This window comes from Sceloporus occidentalis, unplaced genomic scaffold, assembly GCF_023333645.1.
Source record: "Sceloporus occidentalis isolate IW3139 unplaced genomic scaffold, rSceOcc1.0.p SCAF_2, whole genome shotgun sequence".
NCBI classification, from domain to species: domain Eukaryota; kingdom Metazoa; phylum Chordata; class Lepidosauria; order Squamata; family Phrynosomatidae; genus Sceloporus; species Sceloporus occidentalis.
This window is the reverse complement of record NW_028316982.1, coordinates 248036171-248057040: the sequence shown is the minus strand read 5'-3', so window position 1 is coordinate 248057040 and position 20870 is coordinate 248036171. Positions and strand designations below refer to the sequence as shown.

The 20870-nt window shown below is 37.3% G+C and overlaps 1 protein-coding gene across 4 annotated transcripts in view; it reads left to right on the top strand.

Moving 5' to 3' along the window:
- The window catches only part of LOC149319949 (intraflagellar transport protein 88 homolog), a 61533-nt gene extending 47730 nt beyond the window's left edge, over window positions 1–13803 (top strand). For 3 of the 4 annotated variants that reach the window (XM_089512642.1, XM_089512644.1, XM_089512641.1), the window contains 3 exons: window positions 32–92; window positions 12755–12856; window positions 13668–13803. In XM_089512642.1, the coding sequence (XP_089368768.1) occupies window positions 32–92; window positions 12755–12856; window positions 13668–13789 (285 nt within the window). In that variant the 3' untranslated portion in view covers window positions 13790–13803. The remainder of the gene's footprint in view (window positions 1–31; window positions 93–12754; window positions 12857–13667) is intronic. The other variant, XM_089512643.1, reaches the window with a different exon arrangement.
- The last annotated feature ends 7067 nt before the right edge of the window (window positions 13804–20870 follow it).

Here is a 20870-nt window from a genome sequence, read left to right as displayed (position 1 = left end):
ACATCTGTCTGTTTCTTCCACTGCTTTCTAGCGTGTCAAGTCTGGCAGAGATGGCAGCGCTCGTGCCCGCAGAGAAGGGAGTGCTGGTGGTGGTAAGTATTGTGATTTTCAGGATTTCTCAAAACAGATCCAATGTGAAAATATTTTTAGTATGTTTTGCAACTTACAAAACAGAAAATTACCATAGTTCTTCTGCTTTCTATGGTCACATCTAGAAAATGCATATGGATGACAAACTACAATATATTCTTCTTCCCACTCCTACCATCCATTACATTATTTATAGTCTTCCTTTTTCCCAGGCCTCTACAGAGTTACAATGTACTAACTTCCCAAACTGATAATGCAGTATTTTTGTGGTTCATTTTATCAGTTAATTTTGTATTGCAGTTACAATTTCATTCTTAAAAAAAAATAAAGTTAAAAAACAATAACAAAACATATTTCTGGAAACAAATATACCATGTAATGATCTGAATTATTACATCATCTCTATGGTCTCAACCTGCACATTACTGATATGTCCTACAAGAACAATTTGAGACTGGAGTTATTTGAAAGTCACAGAAATGGGCATAGTATGAGGGGGACAGAGAAGAGCACACAGAGGAAGTGAACATGGGGTAAACATATTCAACATTGATAAATACGTTAAAAATAATAGTTGTCAATGGTGTGCATGTGCATTTCAAATGATTCTTGAGAGGGGAGGGAGAAAAGAATTTTATTTTATTTTTTCAGTCGTCTTCAGACTTATACTGAATCTGTGCTGCAGAAGTAATGCAGCTTGACACTGTTTTAACTGTCATGACTCAATGATGTGGTATTCTTGGATTTATAGCTTTGTGAGATATTTAGCCTTTCCTGTCAGAGAGCTCTGATGTCATGGGAGTTAAAATGGTGTCAAAATGCATTATTTCTGCAGTGCAGATGAAACCTCAGACATGTCTTGGCTTTTTCTATAACACCAATCCATTATTAGAATTTTTTAAGTATTGTACTAATTAGAAAGCAAAGCCATGCTTAGCCATGAAGCACAAACTATCCAGTTGCCAGTAGTGTATAATACAACATATCTTCGATATTTAGATTCCAATGGCTATCAGCCTCTGGCCACCTCGCTAATGGTGAAGGATCATGATAGTAGTTCACTAATTCTGGAGGTTCACAGGGTACCCACCCATGGCTTTAACCCATAATAATGATTAAGCATATTAGTACAGTAGATTAAAAATAAGCTTATCATTAAACAATAATTTTGCTTGGAAGTAAAGCAAAGAAGATATTTCCAAAATGTTGTCTACTTTGTGGGAGTACGATGCATATTTGTTTGGTGTTTTAGAATTTAAATTATCAAAAATTTATTTTACAGGGTTATAGCTAGGCCTGGGAAGCGGATATATTACCTCCAATATCCAACTACATGGTCCATGAGGAAAAAATAATAATGAGGCACATGTATAGTTTTCCTCCGTAGCTATAAAGTGGGTTGGTCAACTTCCTGAAATCAGTGTGGCAATGTGTGCCCTCCATTGGACCTAGGAGAACATTTCCACTATTCATTAAAATTAAATGTGACAGGAAGAATAATTCATTTTCACCTCTGGTCTGGTATTCAGACCAGAAATTCAAGTCATTTCCAAGATTTCGGGTATGTAAGGGTGACTGATCAGTGAATTTAAATAGAAGAGGGAGTAACTTTTTTAACACATCATAAAAAGTTATCTTAATTCTCTTTGAAATTGATCTTCTAGAACAGGCTTTCATAGCTTATGACCTAGAAGGCAAAATGCAGCCCACTAGTTATGGCATGTGGTCTGCCATGTTCTGTGTGATTCCCTTGTCCTTGATTTTGGCAAAGAGGAAAAAAGAAATCTTGCTCTCTTACAATGGGGAACTGAACTGTAGGTGGTGGTATGTGTCTACCTCAATCTTGTCTTAGAGTAAAAGATGCTAACACAGAGATCGGAACTGGGCAGCCCTCCAAATGTTATTGGACTGTAACTCTGAGTAACCCTAACCAGCATATCCAATTGTGAATAATGCCCGGACCTGCAGTCCAGCAACATTTGGAAGTCCACAAAATTCCCAGTTCTGCTGTAACAGAATTTGATCCAATTATAAGTGACTTGTTTAAAAGAACACAGTTATATTATAGGAAGAAGAAGTGGAGCCCCAACATCCATTTTGCATCTCTGGGACACTCCACCCCTGAGTGGAACATTTATTCTTGAATGAACAGTAGCATTCTCTAAATTTAAACCATAATAACAGTTCAGTCGTTTCAGCATTCTCCCCCACCCACCTGGTTATGAAGATCTCATAATGTCTTCTATAGCAAATTAATGACAAACCTCAGCCAAAACCAAGAAGCCTTACTTTAAGTTTCCTTTTTTTTAAATACTAAACCTTTCATCACCTTCAGTCCTCACCATTGCTGCTGATGCACAGGACTTTGTGCTGCTGCTTTTTCATATAGCTATATGCTGTAACCAAGGGAGCTGTCCAGCTAAAGCTAAAATCTGTTGGTTGCAATGGGAAAGAGTTGGGTGGTTTGTCTTTTAAGATAATGACAACCAAACAAATTGTCCTTATTATCACTATGAGGATTACAGAACGCACTTTGGTGACCCTAAAGCAAACCTGTTACGGGGTTTTCTGGGCTGAGCAAGAGTGATCCAGTGGGAAACCTAGTAGGTTTCCATGGCTGTGTGGGTAATTGAACCCTGGTCTCCAGCGTCATAGTCCAACACTCAAACTACTATACCATACTGGCTCTCATGAAGATGGTTACCTCTGACCAAATACCCTAAAAGCACCAGAATCTGTCTGATCTTGGAAGCTAAACAGGGTCAGCCCTGATAAATAATTGAGTGGGAAACCATCAAAGAATACCAGAGACATATTCAACTCTACAGAGGCTATCTTTTAACGATGGGTGTTACTGGAAGTGTTACTGAGTAGAATGTAAACATTATTGTTTTTAAGACATGCAAAGCCCTTTATATTCCTATTGTACATGGATTTCTTCTGTCAGTAGCCTAGACATTGGGTACTTTTTATTAAGGTTCATTCAGGTCAAGAAGAGGATTTCATACCTTCCTGTAGTGATTGGTTATTTGGAAGTCAGAACTCTAGAGGAAATAAGTGGTATCTTTCTTTCTGTTGTTTTATTTCTTGCATGAACTCTCCTTTACAGCTTGTCTAGAATGGAAACTGAGAGAGGGAGCCAAGGTGATCTAGGCAGCCAGTTAGTTTAAAGTCCCATGCTCTTCCATTTCTGTCTTTGGGCAGTAATGGGTGTGTTAGACACCTCCTCTTTACCAATCCAGAATGAATCTTCATGATAAATGTCCAGTGTGTCTTCCCCCCATTCCATATCACAAACTGCTTTTTAAAAACTCCCCTCGATTTTATTCTCCCCATAGGAGCTCCCTGGTTCAGAAATGTAAGTTGAAAGCTCATTTACTTAGGCATGCAGAACAATTTACATCAGGGGTAGGCAACCTGCGGCCCACGGGCCAGATGCGGCCCAGCGAGGCCTTGGGACCGGCCCCAGCCCCGTCCTGCTGCCGATTGCCGCCGGGGCCTTTGGTGGGCAATTGTCTATAGAAGCCTCAGAAACATGCATTTATATTAATATTTTTTTAAAAAATCAGCAAATTTTTTCACGTGTCCTCCATTTTTTAAAAAAAAAGTGTCTTCCATTTGAAAATTTTGTCCTACATTTGTCCTGGTTTATTTATATATTTAATTTTTAAAAAAATTTATTTAACTATTTGTTTTTTGGCTTCGGCCCCCCAGTTGTCTGAAGGACAGCAACCCGGCCCCCGGCTCAAAAAGATTGCCTACCCCTGATTTACATCATTCTTTGGATCCAGACCATAAAAATATTTACTGAGAAATTAGAACTCTTTCTAGTTGGATGTATTGTGCCAAGGCTTAAGAATGAAAAGTATGCCCTGTTTTGCTGCAGTAATTACTTTGCAAAACCAAAGCAACTTTCACTTTATGGTTTGTTTTTAACTTGCTTTTCCAACCGTGTTTGCCATTATTAATATTAGGTATTAGTATTTCCCAATTAAATTTAAAAGTGTGATGAATATCACCAGTTGTTCATAAGTGTAATTTTCTATTTATTACATTGATTATACCAGCAAATACAAGCAAAGAGTCTCTATGTACATCTACTCATTTCTCTTTCAAGGGACAGAACATTGCATTGCACTCATTGCATTGCAGGTTTATAGAATATATAGATAAGTTTATGTATATGTATGAATTATTTAGATCTATTATGAATAAAAAACCTCCAGAAAACATTGAAACTAAGCACAGATGCATAGGATGAAATAGCCAATTTATTCTAGATAGTGACATACAGCCTACAGTTGTAGAGATGGTAACGTATTTAAAACACTCCAAATATATCATGCCATACAGGTAGTAGTGGGCTAATGTTACACTCAAGGTGCTCCCCTTCCCCAAGGGATGTGGTATAACATAATAAGTGCTCTTGCTTCTACTAGACTGAGGTTTCTGAACCATCTCTTAGAATGAAATGATAGAATAAAAAGTTGTATCTAGCAAGGTATACTCAGATAAGCTAGTCTATTGAAACACTGTCTTTTGCATCTGAATCTTGCTCAAACCAGGCATTGTTAGGGGCATTAAATATTCTTATTTGCTGAGAGAGAGGATGTAGATTGTCATTCATGCCATGCTGGTCCTTTGAAGGTCAGCTTCTCTCTGCAACCATTGAGCAATGGGTACTTGACACCAGTTCATCTTGAGGCTACTGTATTTGGTTGTATTCAAAAGATGAGCTTAGTGCTGACTTCCGGGAAGAGCTGGCAAGCAATGGCTGCGGTTTGAGAATAGCTCCCAAACCCCAGCCACCTTCCGCGGCGATTCTCCCTATCTACCAACGAAGGGAGATAAATTCTTCTCCTGGAATTAGGGAGAAGCAAAGGGCCCCCTAATTGGCAAGACAAATCCCCGTTCGGAGATATGTGGAGAGAATTCTCTGCTAATGAAGTTTGAAGCTTGACGAAGTCCAGGAACGGGAGGGAGGTCTGCAAGGGCAACTCTTCAGCTGCGGTTTTGGAGCGACTTTTGCCGCAAGCTCCAGTCTTCGTTTCCCAGGTGACAAGGTAACATCTAGGTCACCCCCCTTTCTGTTTCGTGGGAAGCCACCAAATTATCCTCTCTTTAAGAGACCCATTTCAAAAGAAAGGCTCATAAAGCAAGGGTTTACGAGGATTAAACCCAGTGTAAACAGCAACGAAAGAACAAGTTTGTGAACGGAGCCTTTTTCTCAAGCCTAAATCTGGGGAGACTCACAAAGGATACACTCTGGCAAAAAGACTCAGTAAAAAATAGAAAGTATCACCCAAAGAGAAGATCAACTGTTATAACATCTGCAAAGCTCTTTTTATAATTAAAACTGGCCCCAGTCTTATTTACAATCTCTTCTTTACAAGAATACCCTCCCAAAGCGGATGTAACTCTTTCTGTAATTACATACTTAGTGGAACTATTTGAATGATTTTGAATCTGTGACTGTCCCAATAGATGGGATTTGCAGGATTCCATTGGATATAAAGGAACTGAATTACTTTTATTTTTGCTTATCCTCTTTTCGTTTCTCTTCCTTCCTTTGGGCTTATACAAATTTTCGTACTCCAGGTGGTTTATTGAGTGTGACCTTGAAAACGCTGAGAGCTATTGCTATTATTTTTACTAAATTGCAGATAAGAACTGTTGTGTCTACGAAGAAGGTGAAATCTGCTGACAATATATATAAGCGAAGTCCGCCATCTAGCGGTCACTCAAGATAAAGTAATTTAAGGAATACAGGCAGAATAGACTGCTAACTAAAAACCATGGCTTCAGGGAAGAAGGTAACACAACAGCAACAACCAAATCAAAATCAAGCTCAGAGGCGTCCCTCAGATATTCCAGTTGGAAGTTTGGATCCAAATGTATTTTTAATGGAACAACTGGCAAAAATAAGGGAGGAGATCAGGGACAGTAGATCGGATAACCAAAAAATAAAAGAGGAAATGAAGGGAGAGATAAAGAATGAGATAAGAACTGAATTAAGAGGCATCAATGAGAGCCTAGGAGCAATTGTTAAAGATCTAGGGAAGATGACAGAGAAAGTGGAGAAATTGGAGGTAGATCAAAGACAGACTGATTCAAAAATTGAAAAATTAATTAGAGAGAAAAAGGAAGACAGAATTTACATGATAAGAATGGAAAATAAAATCAGAGAGACCTCTTTGAAACTGAGAGGGATCCCAGAGACTGAAAATGAGGATTTATATAAAACCTTAACACCGCTCTTGGCAGATTTTGTACAAGAATCTGCCCAACTTTTTCCCTGGGAAATCGACCGGATTTTTCGCCTTTCATCCAAAAATGCTAAATTCAAACATCTTCCCAGGGATACGGTGGTGCAGTGTGTCAGGAAACAGACTCGGGATTTGATAATACAAAACAGCTACGAAAAGGAATTGATTATAGATGGAAGACGGATTCAGATTTTCAAGGACATTTCCCCGAGGGTGCTTAGAGCGAGACGAGATTATCATTTCTTGACAGATCAATTGAAAAAATATGGAATACTATTCAGATGGGAAGATGTGGAAGGCATCACGGTGACCTGGAAACTCAAGAAACATAAACTGGACTCGATTGAAAAAGCAAGAGATTTCTGGGCTAAAAACAGAAAGGAAATTGAAAGTCACAATGAGATCGGCTCTGATAAAGAAAGTCAGGGAGGGAGTTCCAAGGAAAGGATGCTAACTAGAAGAGAATTAAAAAGACGAGAAGAAGAAAAGTTGGCGAAATCAGATCAAACAGCCAGTAGTTTGCTTCGTTTGGAAGGAGAAACCACCTCAGCGAGAGTTGAAGATTAGTGATAATTACTGTTGAATAAAACCTGGGGTGAGAGAGGTTATAGACTGTATTGGTAAACTTAAATCCATTTGGGGTGTGTGTAGGATATTACAATGAAAATTATATCGTGGAACGTAAAGGGATTGAACTCAGCTACAAAAAGAAGTAAAGTGTTCAATTTAATTACTAAACAAAAAGCTGACATAATGTGTATTCAAGAATCTCATATCATTGATAAAGACAGAAGACTAATTATCAGAGATAATTTGGGTAAGGAATTCATTGCTACTGCCTCTAAAAGGAAAAGAGGAGTTATTCTATATATTAAGAAACAATATGATCCTAAGGAAATTTTTAAGGATAAAGACGGGTATGTTATAGGGGCGGAAATTAAATTGGAAGAAAAAAAAACATTAGTTGTGGGAATATACAGTCCGTTAAAGAATAAAAGTAAATTTTACACAAATTTATTCTTGAAAATTCTGGATCTGCAGTATGAAAATTTGATCCTAATGGGTGATTATAATGGGGTATGTGACCCAAAATTGGACAGAATTGGGACAAAGAAAATTAAAGAAAAACAAGGAAAACTACCGAAAACCTTTTTTGAATTAGTTGAAAGCTTAAACTTGATAGATGTCTGGAGACAATTATATGCAAATAAAAAAGAATACACTTTTGCCTCTCCCAGACACAATTCCTTGGCGAGAATTGACATGATTTTGGTTTCAAAAACTCTTATAGGAAATTTGACTGATATGGAAATTTCTCCTAGAACTATATCGGATCATAATATGTTGTTATTAAATTTGAAAGAGAAGATAATAAAACCAAATTGGAGATTACATGAAGATTTACTATTAGATCAGGAAATAGTCAAAGAAGCAAAAACCATGATTAAGAATTACTTTAAAGAAAATATGAATAAGGAAGTAAGTACTGAAATAGTCTGGGATGCGGCAAAAGCAGTTTTTAGAGGTTATTTTATCCAGCAAAATAGCATAAGGAGAAAGAAACAGACAGAAAGTATTAAAAAAATAGAAGTCCTTTTAAAGGAAGAAGAAAATAAATTGTTGAAAGATTTGCATAACCAAAAAGTTAAAACCAGAATTAAATTTTTACAAAAGCAATTAGATTCGTTTCTGACCCATGAAATCGGGGCTAAAATAAAGAAAAGTAAGCTTGATTACTTTGAACATGCGAATAAAGTAGGGAGATGGCTGGCTCTTAAAATAAAGGAAAAGAAAAGCAAAAGTCAAATTTTGAAAATTAAAAGGGAAGGGGAAATTATGGAAAAACAAGAGGATATTAAACAAACATTTTTTGATTATTTCACTGAAATTTATAAAGAAGAAGATTTTAACATGGAAGGCACACCTGATTGGATTACCGAAGGAATTATTCCAAAATTAGATGAAGATCAAAGAAATTTTCTAGAAACGGACATAACTATTAACGAAATCCTAGAAGCTATAGAAGAAGGGAAATCACACAAGGCGCCTGGTCCTGATGGATTTCCCCTTCTTTTCTATAAAATATTTAAAGAAGAACTATGCCACCCTCTATATCTAGTATTTAAGGAAGCGCTTACTAATAAAATCCCGGACACGTGGAAAGAAGCGAATATTATTTTACTGTTGAAAGAAAATAAGGTAGATGATGACCCAGCTAATTATAGACCTATTTCATTATTGAACTCTGATTATAAAATATATACCCTAATTTTGGCTAAAAGACTTAAAAAGATCTTAAGTAAATTAATTGATACTGATCAAAAAGGATTTCTCCCAGGTAGACACTTGAGAGACAACACTAGATATGTGTTAAATATAATGGAATATTATCATAGACATAATGATAAGCAAGCGGGTTTTTTCTTTTTGGATTTACAAAAAGCATTTGACTCTGTTAATTGGAAGGCTATGTTTAAAATTATGGAAGATATGAATATAGGTGAAAGATTTTGTAAACGCGTTAAAAACCTCTATGCAACCCAAAAAGCCAATATTCTGATAAATGGAGATAAGACCCCCCCAATTCCAATAAGTAAAGGTACACGACAAGGATGTCCTTTGTCCCCTCTTCTTTTCCTACTGGTAATAGAGACGCTAATTAGAAAAATCAAATTGAATAAAGATCTGAAAGGAGTTAAAATAAAAAAACATATGTATAAAATTAGAGCATATGCGGACGATCTATTTATAAATCTGGAAGATCCACTGGAGAATGTAGATAACCTAATGGAAACCTTGAAGAAATTTGGGAGCTTCAGTGGCTGTAAAGTGAATTTGAATAAATCGGCAATCCTGACTAAAAATATGAATATAGATCAAATTACCATGTTAAGTGATCGTACGGGAATAGAAGTTAAAAAGAAAGTAAGATATTTAGGATTGGTCATCTCAAACAAAACAAACGAACTTTTTGGAAATAACTATAGTACCATATGGAAAAGACTAAAAAATGAATTATATAGATGGAATAAACTACATCTCTCTTTTCTAGGCAGAATTGCGGCAGTGAAAATGAATATTTTACCCAAAATCACATTTCTTTTTCAGACACTCCCGATTTGGATTTCAGAAAAAATTCTTAAAAACTGGCAAAAAGATTTAATGAATTTCATTTGGGACGGGAAAAAACCAAGGGTTAAATTAAAAATCTTACAGGATCTAAAAGAGAGAGGTGGATTAATGGTTCCTAATATTAAATGTTATTATGAGGCTAATTGCTTAAATTGGTTAAGAGACTGGATAAATTTACAGGATAGAAGACTTCTAGAATTGGAAGGGGAAGGACTTAAATTTGGAATACATGCCTTTTTGCTATATGAGAAGGAGAAAGCGGATCGGTCCATCAACAATCATTGTATCAGACAGCCATTGTTGAAAATTTGGAAAAAACATAAACGTAGGATAGTAACAGGGCTCCCTAAGTGGGCCTCTCCTTTAGAAGCTATCTACAGAACAAAAATGGATAGAGAAGGGAATTGGATTACCTATGAAGATATTTTAAAATCTGATGGAAAGAAATTAGTTATTAAGACACTAGAAGAAGTGAATACACAAGGACTTAACTTAAATTGGTTTGAATATCAACAAATCCGTTCCAAAACACAAGAGGACTTAAAAAGTTGGGATAAAATAGGTAGTAGCTCTGAAATGGACAAGATCCTATCATTTAAAGATAATTCTAAAGGTATGGTAGGTAAATTATATAAAGTGTTAATAAGTTGGGATTCTGAACAGGAGGTAATTAAAGAATCAATGATAAAATGGGCGATAGACTGTGGCCATACTATTAATTTAAGTCAATGGGAAAAGATCTGGAAATATAATATTAAATTCACGGCAGCTCAAAATTTAAGAGAAAATTGGTACAAGATGTTCTTTAGATGGCACTTAACACCAGCTAAATTGGCTAAAATATATAAGAATACAAATTATAAATGCTGGAAATGCGATCAGGCCATTGGTTCATATTTCCATTGTTGGTGGACCTGTCCGAAAGTGAAAAAGTTTTGGGAAACTCTAGTTAAAGAAATTAATGAGATTTTAGAAATTGATATAAAAATCACTCCTGAAGCCATGCTATTAGGTATGTTTAAAGATGAATTAGATAAGAAATATGGGAAAATCCTAATGTATATGGTTTCTGCCGCTAGGATCTTACTTGCAAAGAAATGGAGGTCGAATGAATTACCCAAATTAGAAGACTGGTCTGTGTATTTATATGATATGATGCAAATGGATAAACTCTCTTGCGAGATAAATGAAGACTCTTGGGATTCAAGCTCGAAAGACTGGTGTAAAGTACTAATATATATTAAGAAGAAATGGGGTGATATAATTTTATAAATATACTTTGTCTTTATCTGGGAGCTATGATTAATATATTATGGAATGGATTGTAATTATAATAATGTTAGAAGAGATAGGCTTGGATTAGAAGTACAAGTGAATTGGCGCGTTCTTGATTTAGAATTATAATAGGCATATTTACTGACCTTTTTCATTTTTAATGAAATAGTGGTATTTTCTTTTCTTTTTTCTTAATCATACTTTGAATATGAGAAAGAAAAAATGTTATCATCCAAAGTTAAAAGCTTGTGAACTGACTTAGTTTGAAGGAAGATAACTATGTGGTAAGAGAGTATACGATCTTATTAATCAATGGTGGTGGAAGTTAAGGGTTTTAATGTGGGGATGAGTGAGAAGATATGTGAGAATTCCTGACTATGTTAGGTAAGGTAGAAAGAGAGTCTTTTTTGTTTTGTTTTGTTTTGTTTTGTTTTGTTTTTGAGTTGGTTAGAAGGAGTATGTAGGAGAGGTGGGATTTAGTAAGTGACGAAGGTAAGAGTAGGTAGGTTAGAAAGAAAGAAGTAGAGAGAGAAAGAAAGTAGAGAGAGTGGAAGATGAGGTAAGTAAGAAATATAAGGAAGAATAGGAAAGATGGAACTTAATAGAAAGAGTCTAAGGTGGGAAGAGGAGGGATAGATATAGAATCTGGTTTAGATATTTGGGGAGGAGAGATACTGCAGGAGGTTATGACCTATGTTTTACTGTATAGTTTATAGTAAAGTTAGATTGTTACATGTTATATGTGATTGTATGTATGTTCGTAGTGGTTCCCCCCCCCTTTTTTTTTTCTTGATGTATCTTTTTTAAACTTAATAAAATATTTTTCAAAAAAAAAAAAAAGATGAGCTTAGTGCTGAGGGCTTTTGGGCAACACTTTGGATTGTGTTTGAGGCTCCCACAGTGCTGGTGCAATTACAGACCTTCTGGTAATGGCAGCCAGTCTTGTCTCCTGGGCCAAAACAACAGCAGCCATTGATTTAATTCAAACTATTTAAAGCCAATTTTGCTTCCTTGCAAGCAGAACATATTTGCTGCCATTTCACATGTCTGGAAAATATTCTATAATCAAATCATATCAAATTTTAATCTCAAATAGTATATTCCTTGCCAACTTAACATGGATAGAAAATATTTTCCATAGAGTTCCCCTTTATTGTTCTTTGCCTGTCTTTTTTGTAGTCTAAATACTGTCTATCATTCTGTATTTCTATGTGCTGTACTGTTGGTTTCGTTTTGTATTTTTTTTTGGTCTTGTCTTTCATTCTTGCTTTCCATTCTCTAGCTGCCCTCTCTCCTGAAAGTGGGCATAATTCAGTCTCAGAGGTGGTAAGAGGTCAGTGCAATTTCTCTAACCAGCTTTAGAGAAATTGGGAGTGTTTAAAATTTGAACAGTTTGGGTACTTTATATCCAGTCATTGAACGTAAGTGTGAATATAAATGTGAATCTCAAAAGTTACAAGATGGTAAATATGACTTACGTTCTCATAAATATTGAATAGGATGCCAGCCAATATATTTAGACATATACTATTTTACTGGTTGCCCAGCAGGCTAGAAGACCCATAGTCAGAATTTTGCATTCAGACCTTCTGTTCTATATATGTGCAGGAATTAGAATGGAGAGTGGGGAGAACAACTAGAAAACCAGGTGATACAATAGTGTCCAGTCACTCATACTTCTTCCACTACATCTTCTTTTTATTATATCACAATACTGACCTGCATCATAGATTAGTTGTAAAGCTTACTGAAATATCAACCCATTTTAGACATAAGTTAGGATCTTATCATGGTTTCTTATTATAGTAGGAAAAAGTTAAACTTCAGGTTCCTGATTCAGCTGTGATCAGGACGAACTAGCCTATCTTCATGGAACATCATTCTAAAATACATTCTAAAATGTAAACAATTAATACTATTATTATGTTGAAAAGGAATACCTTTATATCATCTACCTGATATTTTATTAAACATTTTCTCTGTTCTGCCAGATCCTGGTAGCATTACTGTTAAAGGGGAACGTCTGAGTGCTAAACTGAAGTCTTTGCCAGGGACAAATGACCCATATGAAAGCAGTGTTAGTAAAGAAATAGGTACGTAAGGTGTCTCATAGCTTGGTTTGATACACTTGGGAGGGCTCAGGAAATAGATAAAAGTGTATATTTTCAAGTCATTTGTGCAATTAATTTCTATCATGAAAAAAAAAATAATTCAATGAAACTTCATAGCAGAGAAACATCCACAGCTTAAAAAACCACCCAAGGTACATCGTGTTAACCATATTTTCTAGCTGGTATATTGGTCTCACGGTCACATGAGCTTCAGTCTGGTGCACATTTACTTGCAAGCAGGTGCTATTTTATGCAGTGGGACTTATTTCCATGTAAACATAAACAGCATTGTGTTATACATGTCTAAATTGGATTGGATTGCTGTGGAGAATATAAATATGTCTGTGCCAATTTTATTATGGATTCTTTAGTCCCTCAGAGGTGAATTGTTCACTTTTGCAGCAACAAAGTGCCTGGATGTTAATAAAGTAAATTGAGCCAAGATGCAAGAGACGGCAGAATTTCGTAACTGAAGCAGAGGAGTAGGTGGGATATCACAGATATAAAGACCTCTGCAGTTTAACAGGATTTGGCACAGGATATAGTCCGAGGCAGAGTTTCAGACCACTCCTGGCTATAAAACAGGAGTGGGAATCATGCAGCACTCCAAATGTTGTTGGACTGTAATACCTATCAGCTCTAGTCAGCCTAGACAATGGCGAGGAATGCTGGGAGTTGAAGTCCAACAACATCTGGAAGGCCACATGTATATACATTGTTGCTTTTCTTGGAAAATAACTTATATTTGGTTTCCCCCCTTGGTTTTTCCTCTTCCTTCCTTTTTAAATCTTAGATGCCTCCTATATGGACCCACTTGGACCCCAAGTTGAGAGACCAAAAACTGCCATGAAGAAAAGAATGGATGAAGATGAATTTGCTGATGAAGAACTAGGAGATGATTTGCTTCCTGAATAAAAGAAAATGGGGGAAACGGGGGGGTGGGGTGGGGGGTGGGGTGTATTTTTCGTAACTGGTTTTTAAGGTGGTGAAAATTCCTATATTTATTATAACAGTGTTTAATCAAACTGTGGATTTCAAGTAAACACTTTTTTATGTTTAGAGCCTGAATCCTGTGTACAAATCTTGTTGACAATGAGAACTGTTTGAGTTCTACTTTATTTCTCAGTCTTTTATTTCCAGCCAAAGGTTTAACCAAAGGGAAATGATGACAGGGAGACGTCAGTGAACAGCCTGAGGTTGAAATGTTGTGCATGATCATAGATTTGCACATGCATTTACCACCATATAGGTGGTAAGAAATCATGTAAATAGCCTATTTCCAGCCATTTTCATAAAGTGGTGTCATAGAAAAGTAGCCCCATGGCTTTTTAGGTGGCATGATACTAAGCCTTTTGCCCATATACATGTGTGGGTGGTGGGGCAAATCATGCATATCAGAAACTACACACATATTATATGTAAGTGTAACGCTAAACAAACTAGCAGACCTAACAGAATGAAATATTTGTAACTTTGAGGCTAACTGAAATGAGTCCATGAGAAAGAGATGGCTTTTTTTCTGGATATTTTAGAAAGAGAATTTAGTGTAAGTCTAGGAGGAATTTGTCAAGCTGATGTCTTCTAAACATTTTGAACTTCACCACTCATGACCCCTCAACACTGGCCATGTTAGTTCAGATTAATGCAAATTGTTTCCCATAACATGTGGAAGAGACCAGGTCGGGAAACATTGACCTGATATATGCAAAAGGAATTGTAGATGTTTGATTTAAAAATAACTGACCACTATTTTACAATATTTGGCAAGTCGGTTGATTAAATCTTATTTGGTTAAATCTGCAGCCCTGACTCACTTATGGCAGTACTTCCACAATTGGGGTCTAGAGTATCTTAGACCAATTGCTTGCAGATTGAATATATTTGTGCCTTGCTAACTGTGACAACGGGCTTTTTAAAACTCATTGGCCCCAACTGGATCAGAGTCATTAAATCAATTGGATTCACCTACATATTGACTCACCATTCAGTAACTGATTGAATAGGTTTATTTGGAATAGATCACTAGAATTCCAGCCATTGAAACCAAGTGACGGCACCTCATAGCAACTGGTGCAATTTCCATACACCTTCTACTAACAGTCAAATAGTCTTTGTTCCCTAAATAGTCCTTATTCATACCTATGAAAGAATTACAGTATATTACATGCCTGTAGTAAAGCATCTAGCAAGAATATGTTGTCACGCTATTCACTTGCACTGGGTTCATGGTTTAAACAAATTATAATAATGCACAGATTTTAAAATTACAGATTTTTTGAATAGAGTCAGAGCTGATCTGAAATGTATTGGGAAAATGTTTTTTTTTTTTTTAATTTTCCCCCAGTTAGTTGAATCATGACTTTGATATATCACAGAAATCCCTACACATTTATTTCTTGTGCTTACTGGAGTAGGTCTTTAGCTCTAGTAGAAAAATGCACTCAGGCTCAGATCCAGTTCAACAAACCCTTGGGGAATCATAAATTATGTGTTTGCTTCTCCTGTGAGTTAAGAAAACCCCTTTCAGCTTGTAGAGGCCCCTTGTTTTCCTTTCTGCATTTCTGTCACATTTATTTGTAAAAGGCAGCACATTTGAGATACACTATGGAGGAAAACCCAAAAATCATCCTTTTGTTTCAATAATGTGAGCGCTTGGTAGAGCTGATTGGTAATACTACATTTTGAACAAAAAAAATAAAAATCAAAATTATTATGAAATTAAGCTTGTCTTCTTGAAACCACAGGTGAGATTCTGAATGAGGGAACTATAGTGTAAAGTTCTGTCAAATCTTTTCCTTTCCCACCTTTTACTTGTTGCTGCCCAGCCCCTTGCCCCACAACATGACCCCTTTACTGGCTAATGCAAAAGGGAGCGGGAAGCATCTGGCTATGTTCCTATAGCTGGACACACAGCAACAAGACATCCTCCAAAAACTCCTGTTCTCTATCAACTAGTAAATGGCTATGTTGGGGGAGAGAGTTGAAGTAGATAAAAGGGAATTTACAGCGCTTTATAAATAAAGAATAATAATAACAACAACAACTTTGGAGGAAACTTTGTTATTGTGTGAGTTTGGTAGAGAACTCCATTCTCTGCAACAAGAACAAATGATTTACAAAGATGTAAACTGGATTAATACACGCATAACTCACTAACCATACTCCAGCCCCTTCGTTCTCATAGTGAAAATGGTTCTCTTAATGAAAATGAGCCAGAAGCCCAATACCCCTAGTGTTTCCATTGCTAACACTCGTTTCCTGAACTACCTTAAGGGAATAATTGTCAAAGGCCTACAGGTGCTAGAAGTAAAGCATCTTTCTCCTAGGTGGAGCAGGAAGACAAGTGCTTCTGCAGCTGGACACGTCCCTTGGCTACCACAGATGTGGCACAACAGACAGGACACATAGAAGGGATTGCTGTAAACAAATGTGCCTCTTCCCCTCCATCAGCAAAATTCTATTTAGAAATTAGAAATAAACTATTTTTTTTAAATGAATTTAAAAGGTCCCGGCTAGGGACAGATTCCTTGGCAGGAACTGTTTATTGCAGTGGGGAAGAGGAAACTAGGAAAGAGGCAGAAAATGACCTATAGCTCTCTGTGAGTTTAGCAAGAGATGCTCCAAAATGTTTTTATTCCAATATGGTTGAGTAATTGAGAGCTGCTCCAAAATTACCCATGTTCCAAAGTGAATTCTGGAGCCAATGTTGCTGAAGCTGTTAGTATTGTATCCAAAGAATTGGGTATGTGTGTGTCAGGGACGTAGCCAAGGGAGGGGGGTTCTTGGGGTCCAGACCTCCCCCCCCCCTTCCATTAGAAAAATGAATGGTGTGTGCTGCTGCACTGCCGCACCCAAGCCCCATTATAATGGTGGCACGTAGTCTGGACCCTTCCCTTCCTAAAATCCTAGCTACGTCCCTGTGTGTGTGTATTTATTTTAAAAACCCATATGAAATAACAACCAGTTAGTCTTAAAGGTGTTGCCACATTTTTCTCTCCCTTCCCTTTTCTTTCCTCATTTTTATTCTTTAAAAAAGTATTAATATTATAAAATGGGTTTATTTTGTAAGCACCTCTGCACTGAGATAACGCTTTTTCAGAAACAGACAGATGAAAGCTCCTTAAGCCAAGTCAGACTATTCAGTCTAATAATGTCAATTATGACAGATATAAAATCAAAAGGAAATGTCTCTCGTTCCTGAGATCTTGAGCTACCAAGCCTGCACAACATGTGTATTCTGCTACTGAATCTTTGCTCCTAACCTGTTTAATTAGGAATAATGAGGCCAGTGTTGATAAGTTAAATGCCTTTGTGGCTCCATCTTAACATGTCATCCTTGTTTCTGCTTGCAAAACTTCAGCAACACAATAAAATTTTCATCACTGTGCAATAACAGAACACTATGTAATAATAGAGCACTAGCCTTTGAGTCACCATTTTGGGGAGATGTGGGGACAGGAGCACTACCCCTCTTGGTTGGACAATGGACTATAGACCTTGGGTGAAAGGCAGAGTCTGGTAACATTGCATCTTGTGCATTGTGATTGCTGTTTCTGACCTGCTTCACTTACGTTCTTCAATTAGTTTTACATTTGTGTGTCTCTTTAGTTTGTACATATGCACGGGTGTATCTCACAAGAGAGGGGAGGAACAGGGTACCCCTACAGATGTAATCTTGGAGATCCTGAGTTTTCCTGAGTAAAACACTGTAAGACACTGTGTAATTATCTGTTCCCACTTAATTCAAATCGCTGAAGTGATTTGGAAAGGGGGGCCATGGTTTTTACCCATTTAACCCACGTCAAAAAGATGCTGGTAAAAAGGGGTGTTTTTTGGGCTGAATCAGACATATTAATCAAAACTGCAAATAACTGAATCCGCAAAAGTCCAAGCCGCAAATGTGGAGGCCTCACTGTATGAAGAAAAGTTTCTATTTTTGCACTGTGCTGAGTGGTATATTGGTAAATTTTGAAGTGCATGACGGTTCTCCGTGGACCTGCTCCCATGCAGAGTCAAAAAAAAAAGGCACATAAGTTGTGTTGATCCATATCAACAATCCAGCTGTAATAGTTTTCCTCTCTTAATGGGTCTTGATTTTCTGTTTGAGAGCAAGCCAAACCCTCTGAAATTACAGCAGAGATACTCAATAACAATACATTGTTGCTGCAAAAAAAAAAAAAATACATTTTCTCTTTAACTAGTGTGAGCAAAACTCACAAGAAATAATTGAAATAATTTTTTAGGCTACCTGGTCGTGGTCTGGAAGAGTTTATTCCTGATGTTTCACCAGAGAGATCACACTCTCTCAGCCTCAGGGCAAAGCAATGGCAACCCACCCCTGTGGATGAACCTTGCCAAGAAAAATTCCTTGCTGTTGTTGAATTCAAAGATATAGCCATGTTAGTCTATAGAAACAGTACAAAGATAGCTCTTGTAGCACATTTGAGACTCACTGAAAGAAAGAGGTTGGCAGCATGATCTTTCATTGTCAGGATCAGTGGACACAGTTCCCAATAACCAAGAGTCTTAGTGTGATTTAGACAAAAGATTTCATTCTAGGAACTGAGACAGAAGTTCCTCTGTCCAGGGTTTGTGTCCGAACTGAAAATGTTTCTGCCTGGATCATACTTAAAAGTTTCCATCATCAGCCCCAATTCCTGGCTATGATCCCAAGCCTTTGAACCAGATCAAAGTGATCTTTCATGGTTCCCCTTTTCTTTCTTGCATTATCATTCCATCACACATAAGGAAGGATAGCATCCTTGGTTTACAGCCCCGATCCGCTTGCAGGAACAACAGGGTCATAAAACTACAAATCTCTTTCACCTCTGGCCATTTGCCCCCTTCCATTTTTTCCCAAGCTTGGCTTCCCACGAGACTCCTATTCCCCTCTCCATAAACTGGCATCTATCATAACACTATATCACCACATGAGTTTATCACATGGGGCAAATCCTGTGCAAAAAGGGGATTTAAAAGCTGGAGAAAATCCGCAAAAATGGATTGATTTTCACACACGTCGTTGTGAAACTTGTATTAACCTGAATGGAAAGTAAACAAAAGTTGCTCCTTTTTACTTTCAGGATTTTCAGAAAGTAAAAAGGAGCGGCTTTTGTCTCCTTTTCCTCCACTTTCCATTCGGGTTAACATTAGTTTAATAACGAAATCGTATAAACCCACTTGTGTGAGTATTTTTCCGATTTAAACTCCCGTTTTTGCATGGGATTTCCCCCGTGTAATAAACTCCACGGTCATTTCACCATCATATCATCATGACAGAACCATGCATATGGCTCTGACGTTCATAGACTTCAGTCTGCTTCCTCAGATGCATCTGAGGAAGTAGACTGACATCTAGAGCTCATGGTGCCAATTTCTTTCTTTCAATGAGTCTCAAAAGTGCTACAAGAGCTTTCCATAGGAGTTTATCATACAAAGGAGATTGGGAGTTTATCCTATGAATATATCCTGGAAAAACCATATAATTATGTGAAGTGATTTCACATGACGTCACACAAAACCTGCAATTAAAGTGGTCACAAAGGAGCATTAACACACATCTTTTTACTTTTGGGATTTCAGCGACAATGCATTTCTGATATCGCTTTATTTGCACAATTGTGTGTGATAATCATTCGCGGAATTGCTTGTCATTTTTGCTTTATTTGCAGGATGCTTTAAATGCGCTTTAATCTCTCTTTAAAGCCGAAATTAGCCGCAGTGTGACAAACTCCTGAGTCTCAAAGGTGCTACCAGAGCTCTCTACAGACTTTACCACACAGGGGAAAACTGGAAGTTTAAACAGTGTTTATCTTGTTAAAATTACGGAATTGCAATTAAAACGCAATTAACATTTTCACACACAAGAGTCATTATCCCAGGAATAAACTGGGAATCACCAGGCAACAACAACAACAAAATCATTCACAGGATTTTCTCGTGAATGATTTGTTACTGTTTTATTGCCTGGGTATTCCGGGTTAATGGCACTTTAATCGCTTTTGATAGCGATGTCGTGTGAAAACCTGTATCGCAAATGTCCACAATTGTGCGATTTTCATTGGATAATGGCACTTTAATCACAACCCCGTGCGAAAATCTAATTGCAAAGGCACAATTTTCATAGGATAAAGCCTGATTATACTTCCAATTGTCCCCATTTACTGTTGTTGTTGTTGTTGTTGTTGTTGTTATGTGACTTGAAGGAACATAACAACAAGCTTGGGAGCAGTCCTGGACTCGTCCCTTCAGTTGTCAGTTCAGATAGATGCAACAGCCAGGAGTGCTTGTTATCAGCTTTGGCTGATACGCCAGCTTCAGCCTTTCCTGGAACCGGGGGACCTAGAAACGGTAGTACACGTGTTGGTAACCTCTTGACTTGACTTCTGCAATGCGCTCAACATGGGGCTATCCTTGTGCCTCGTTTGGAAACTTCAATTGGTTCAAAACATGTCAGCCAGATTGGTTGCTGGAAAATCTAGAAGTGACCATATAACACCTATTTTAAAATCACTCCATTGGCTGCCTAGTTTATGGGCGCAGTAGAAGGTGTTGGTTATAACCTTTAAAGCCCTTCATGGCTTGGGTCCAGCTTACTTGTGGGAGCGCCTTCTTCCATACAATCCACCCCGCACACTCAGGTCCTCTGGGATGACTCTACTGCAACCAAGGAAGACCAAGTTGGCTGTGGTTACCCAGAGGACCTTTTTGTCTGCTGCTCCTAAATTATGAAATGGCCTGCCGGAGGACATCCATCACATTGCCACTCTTGATGCCTTAAACAAGATGGATCTCTTCCAGCAGGCTTCCCCAGACTGATCCTCCCGTTCATTGATTTAGATTGCCCTCCTTTTGCCCCAAATGTCTCTCCCCAATCTTGCCTATTTTAAATCTTGGTTATTTTAAATTAATTTGAATTTGTATTTATGATGTTGGTATTTTAGTTAAGGTAAGGGAATAAGGTGATATGTAATGTTTAGTTGTGTGCATGTTATGT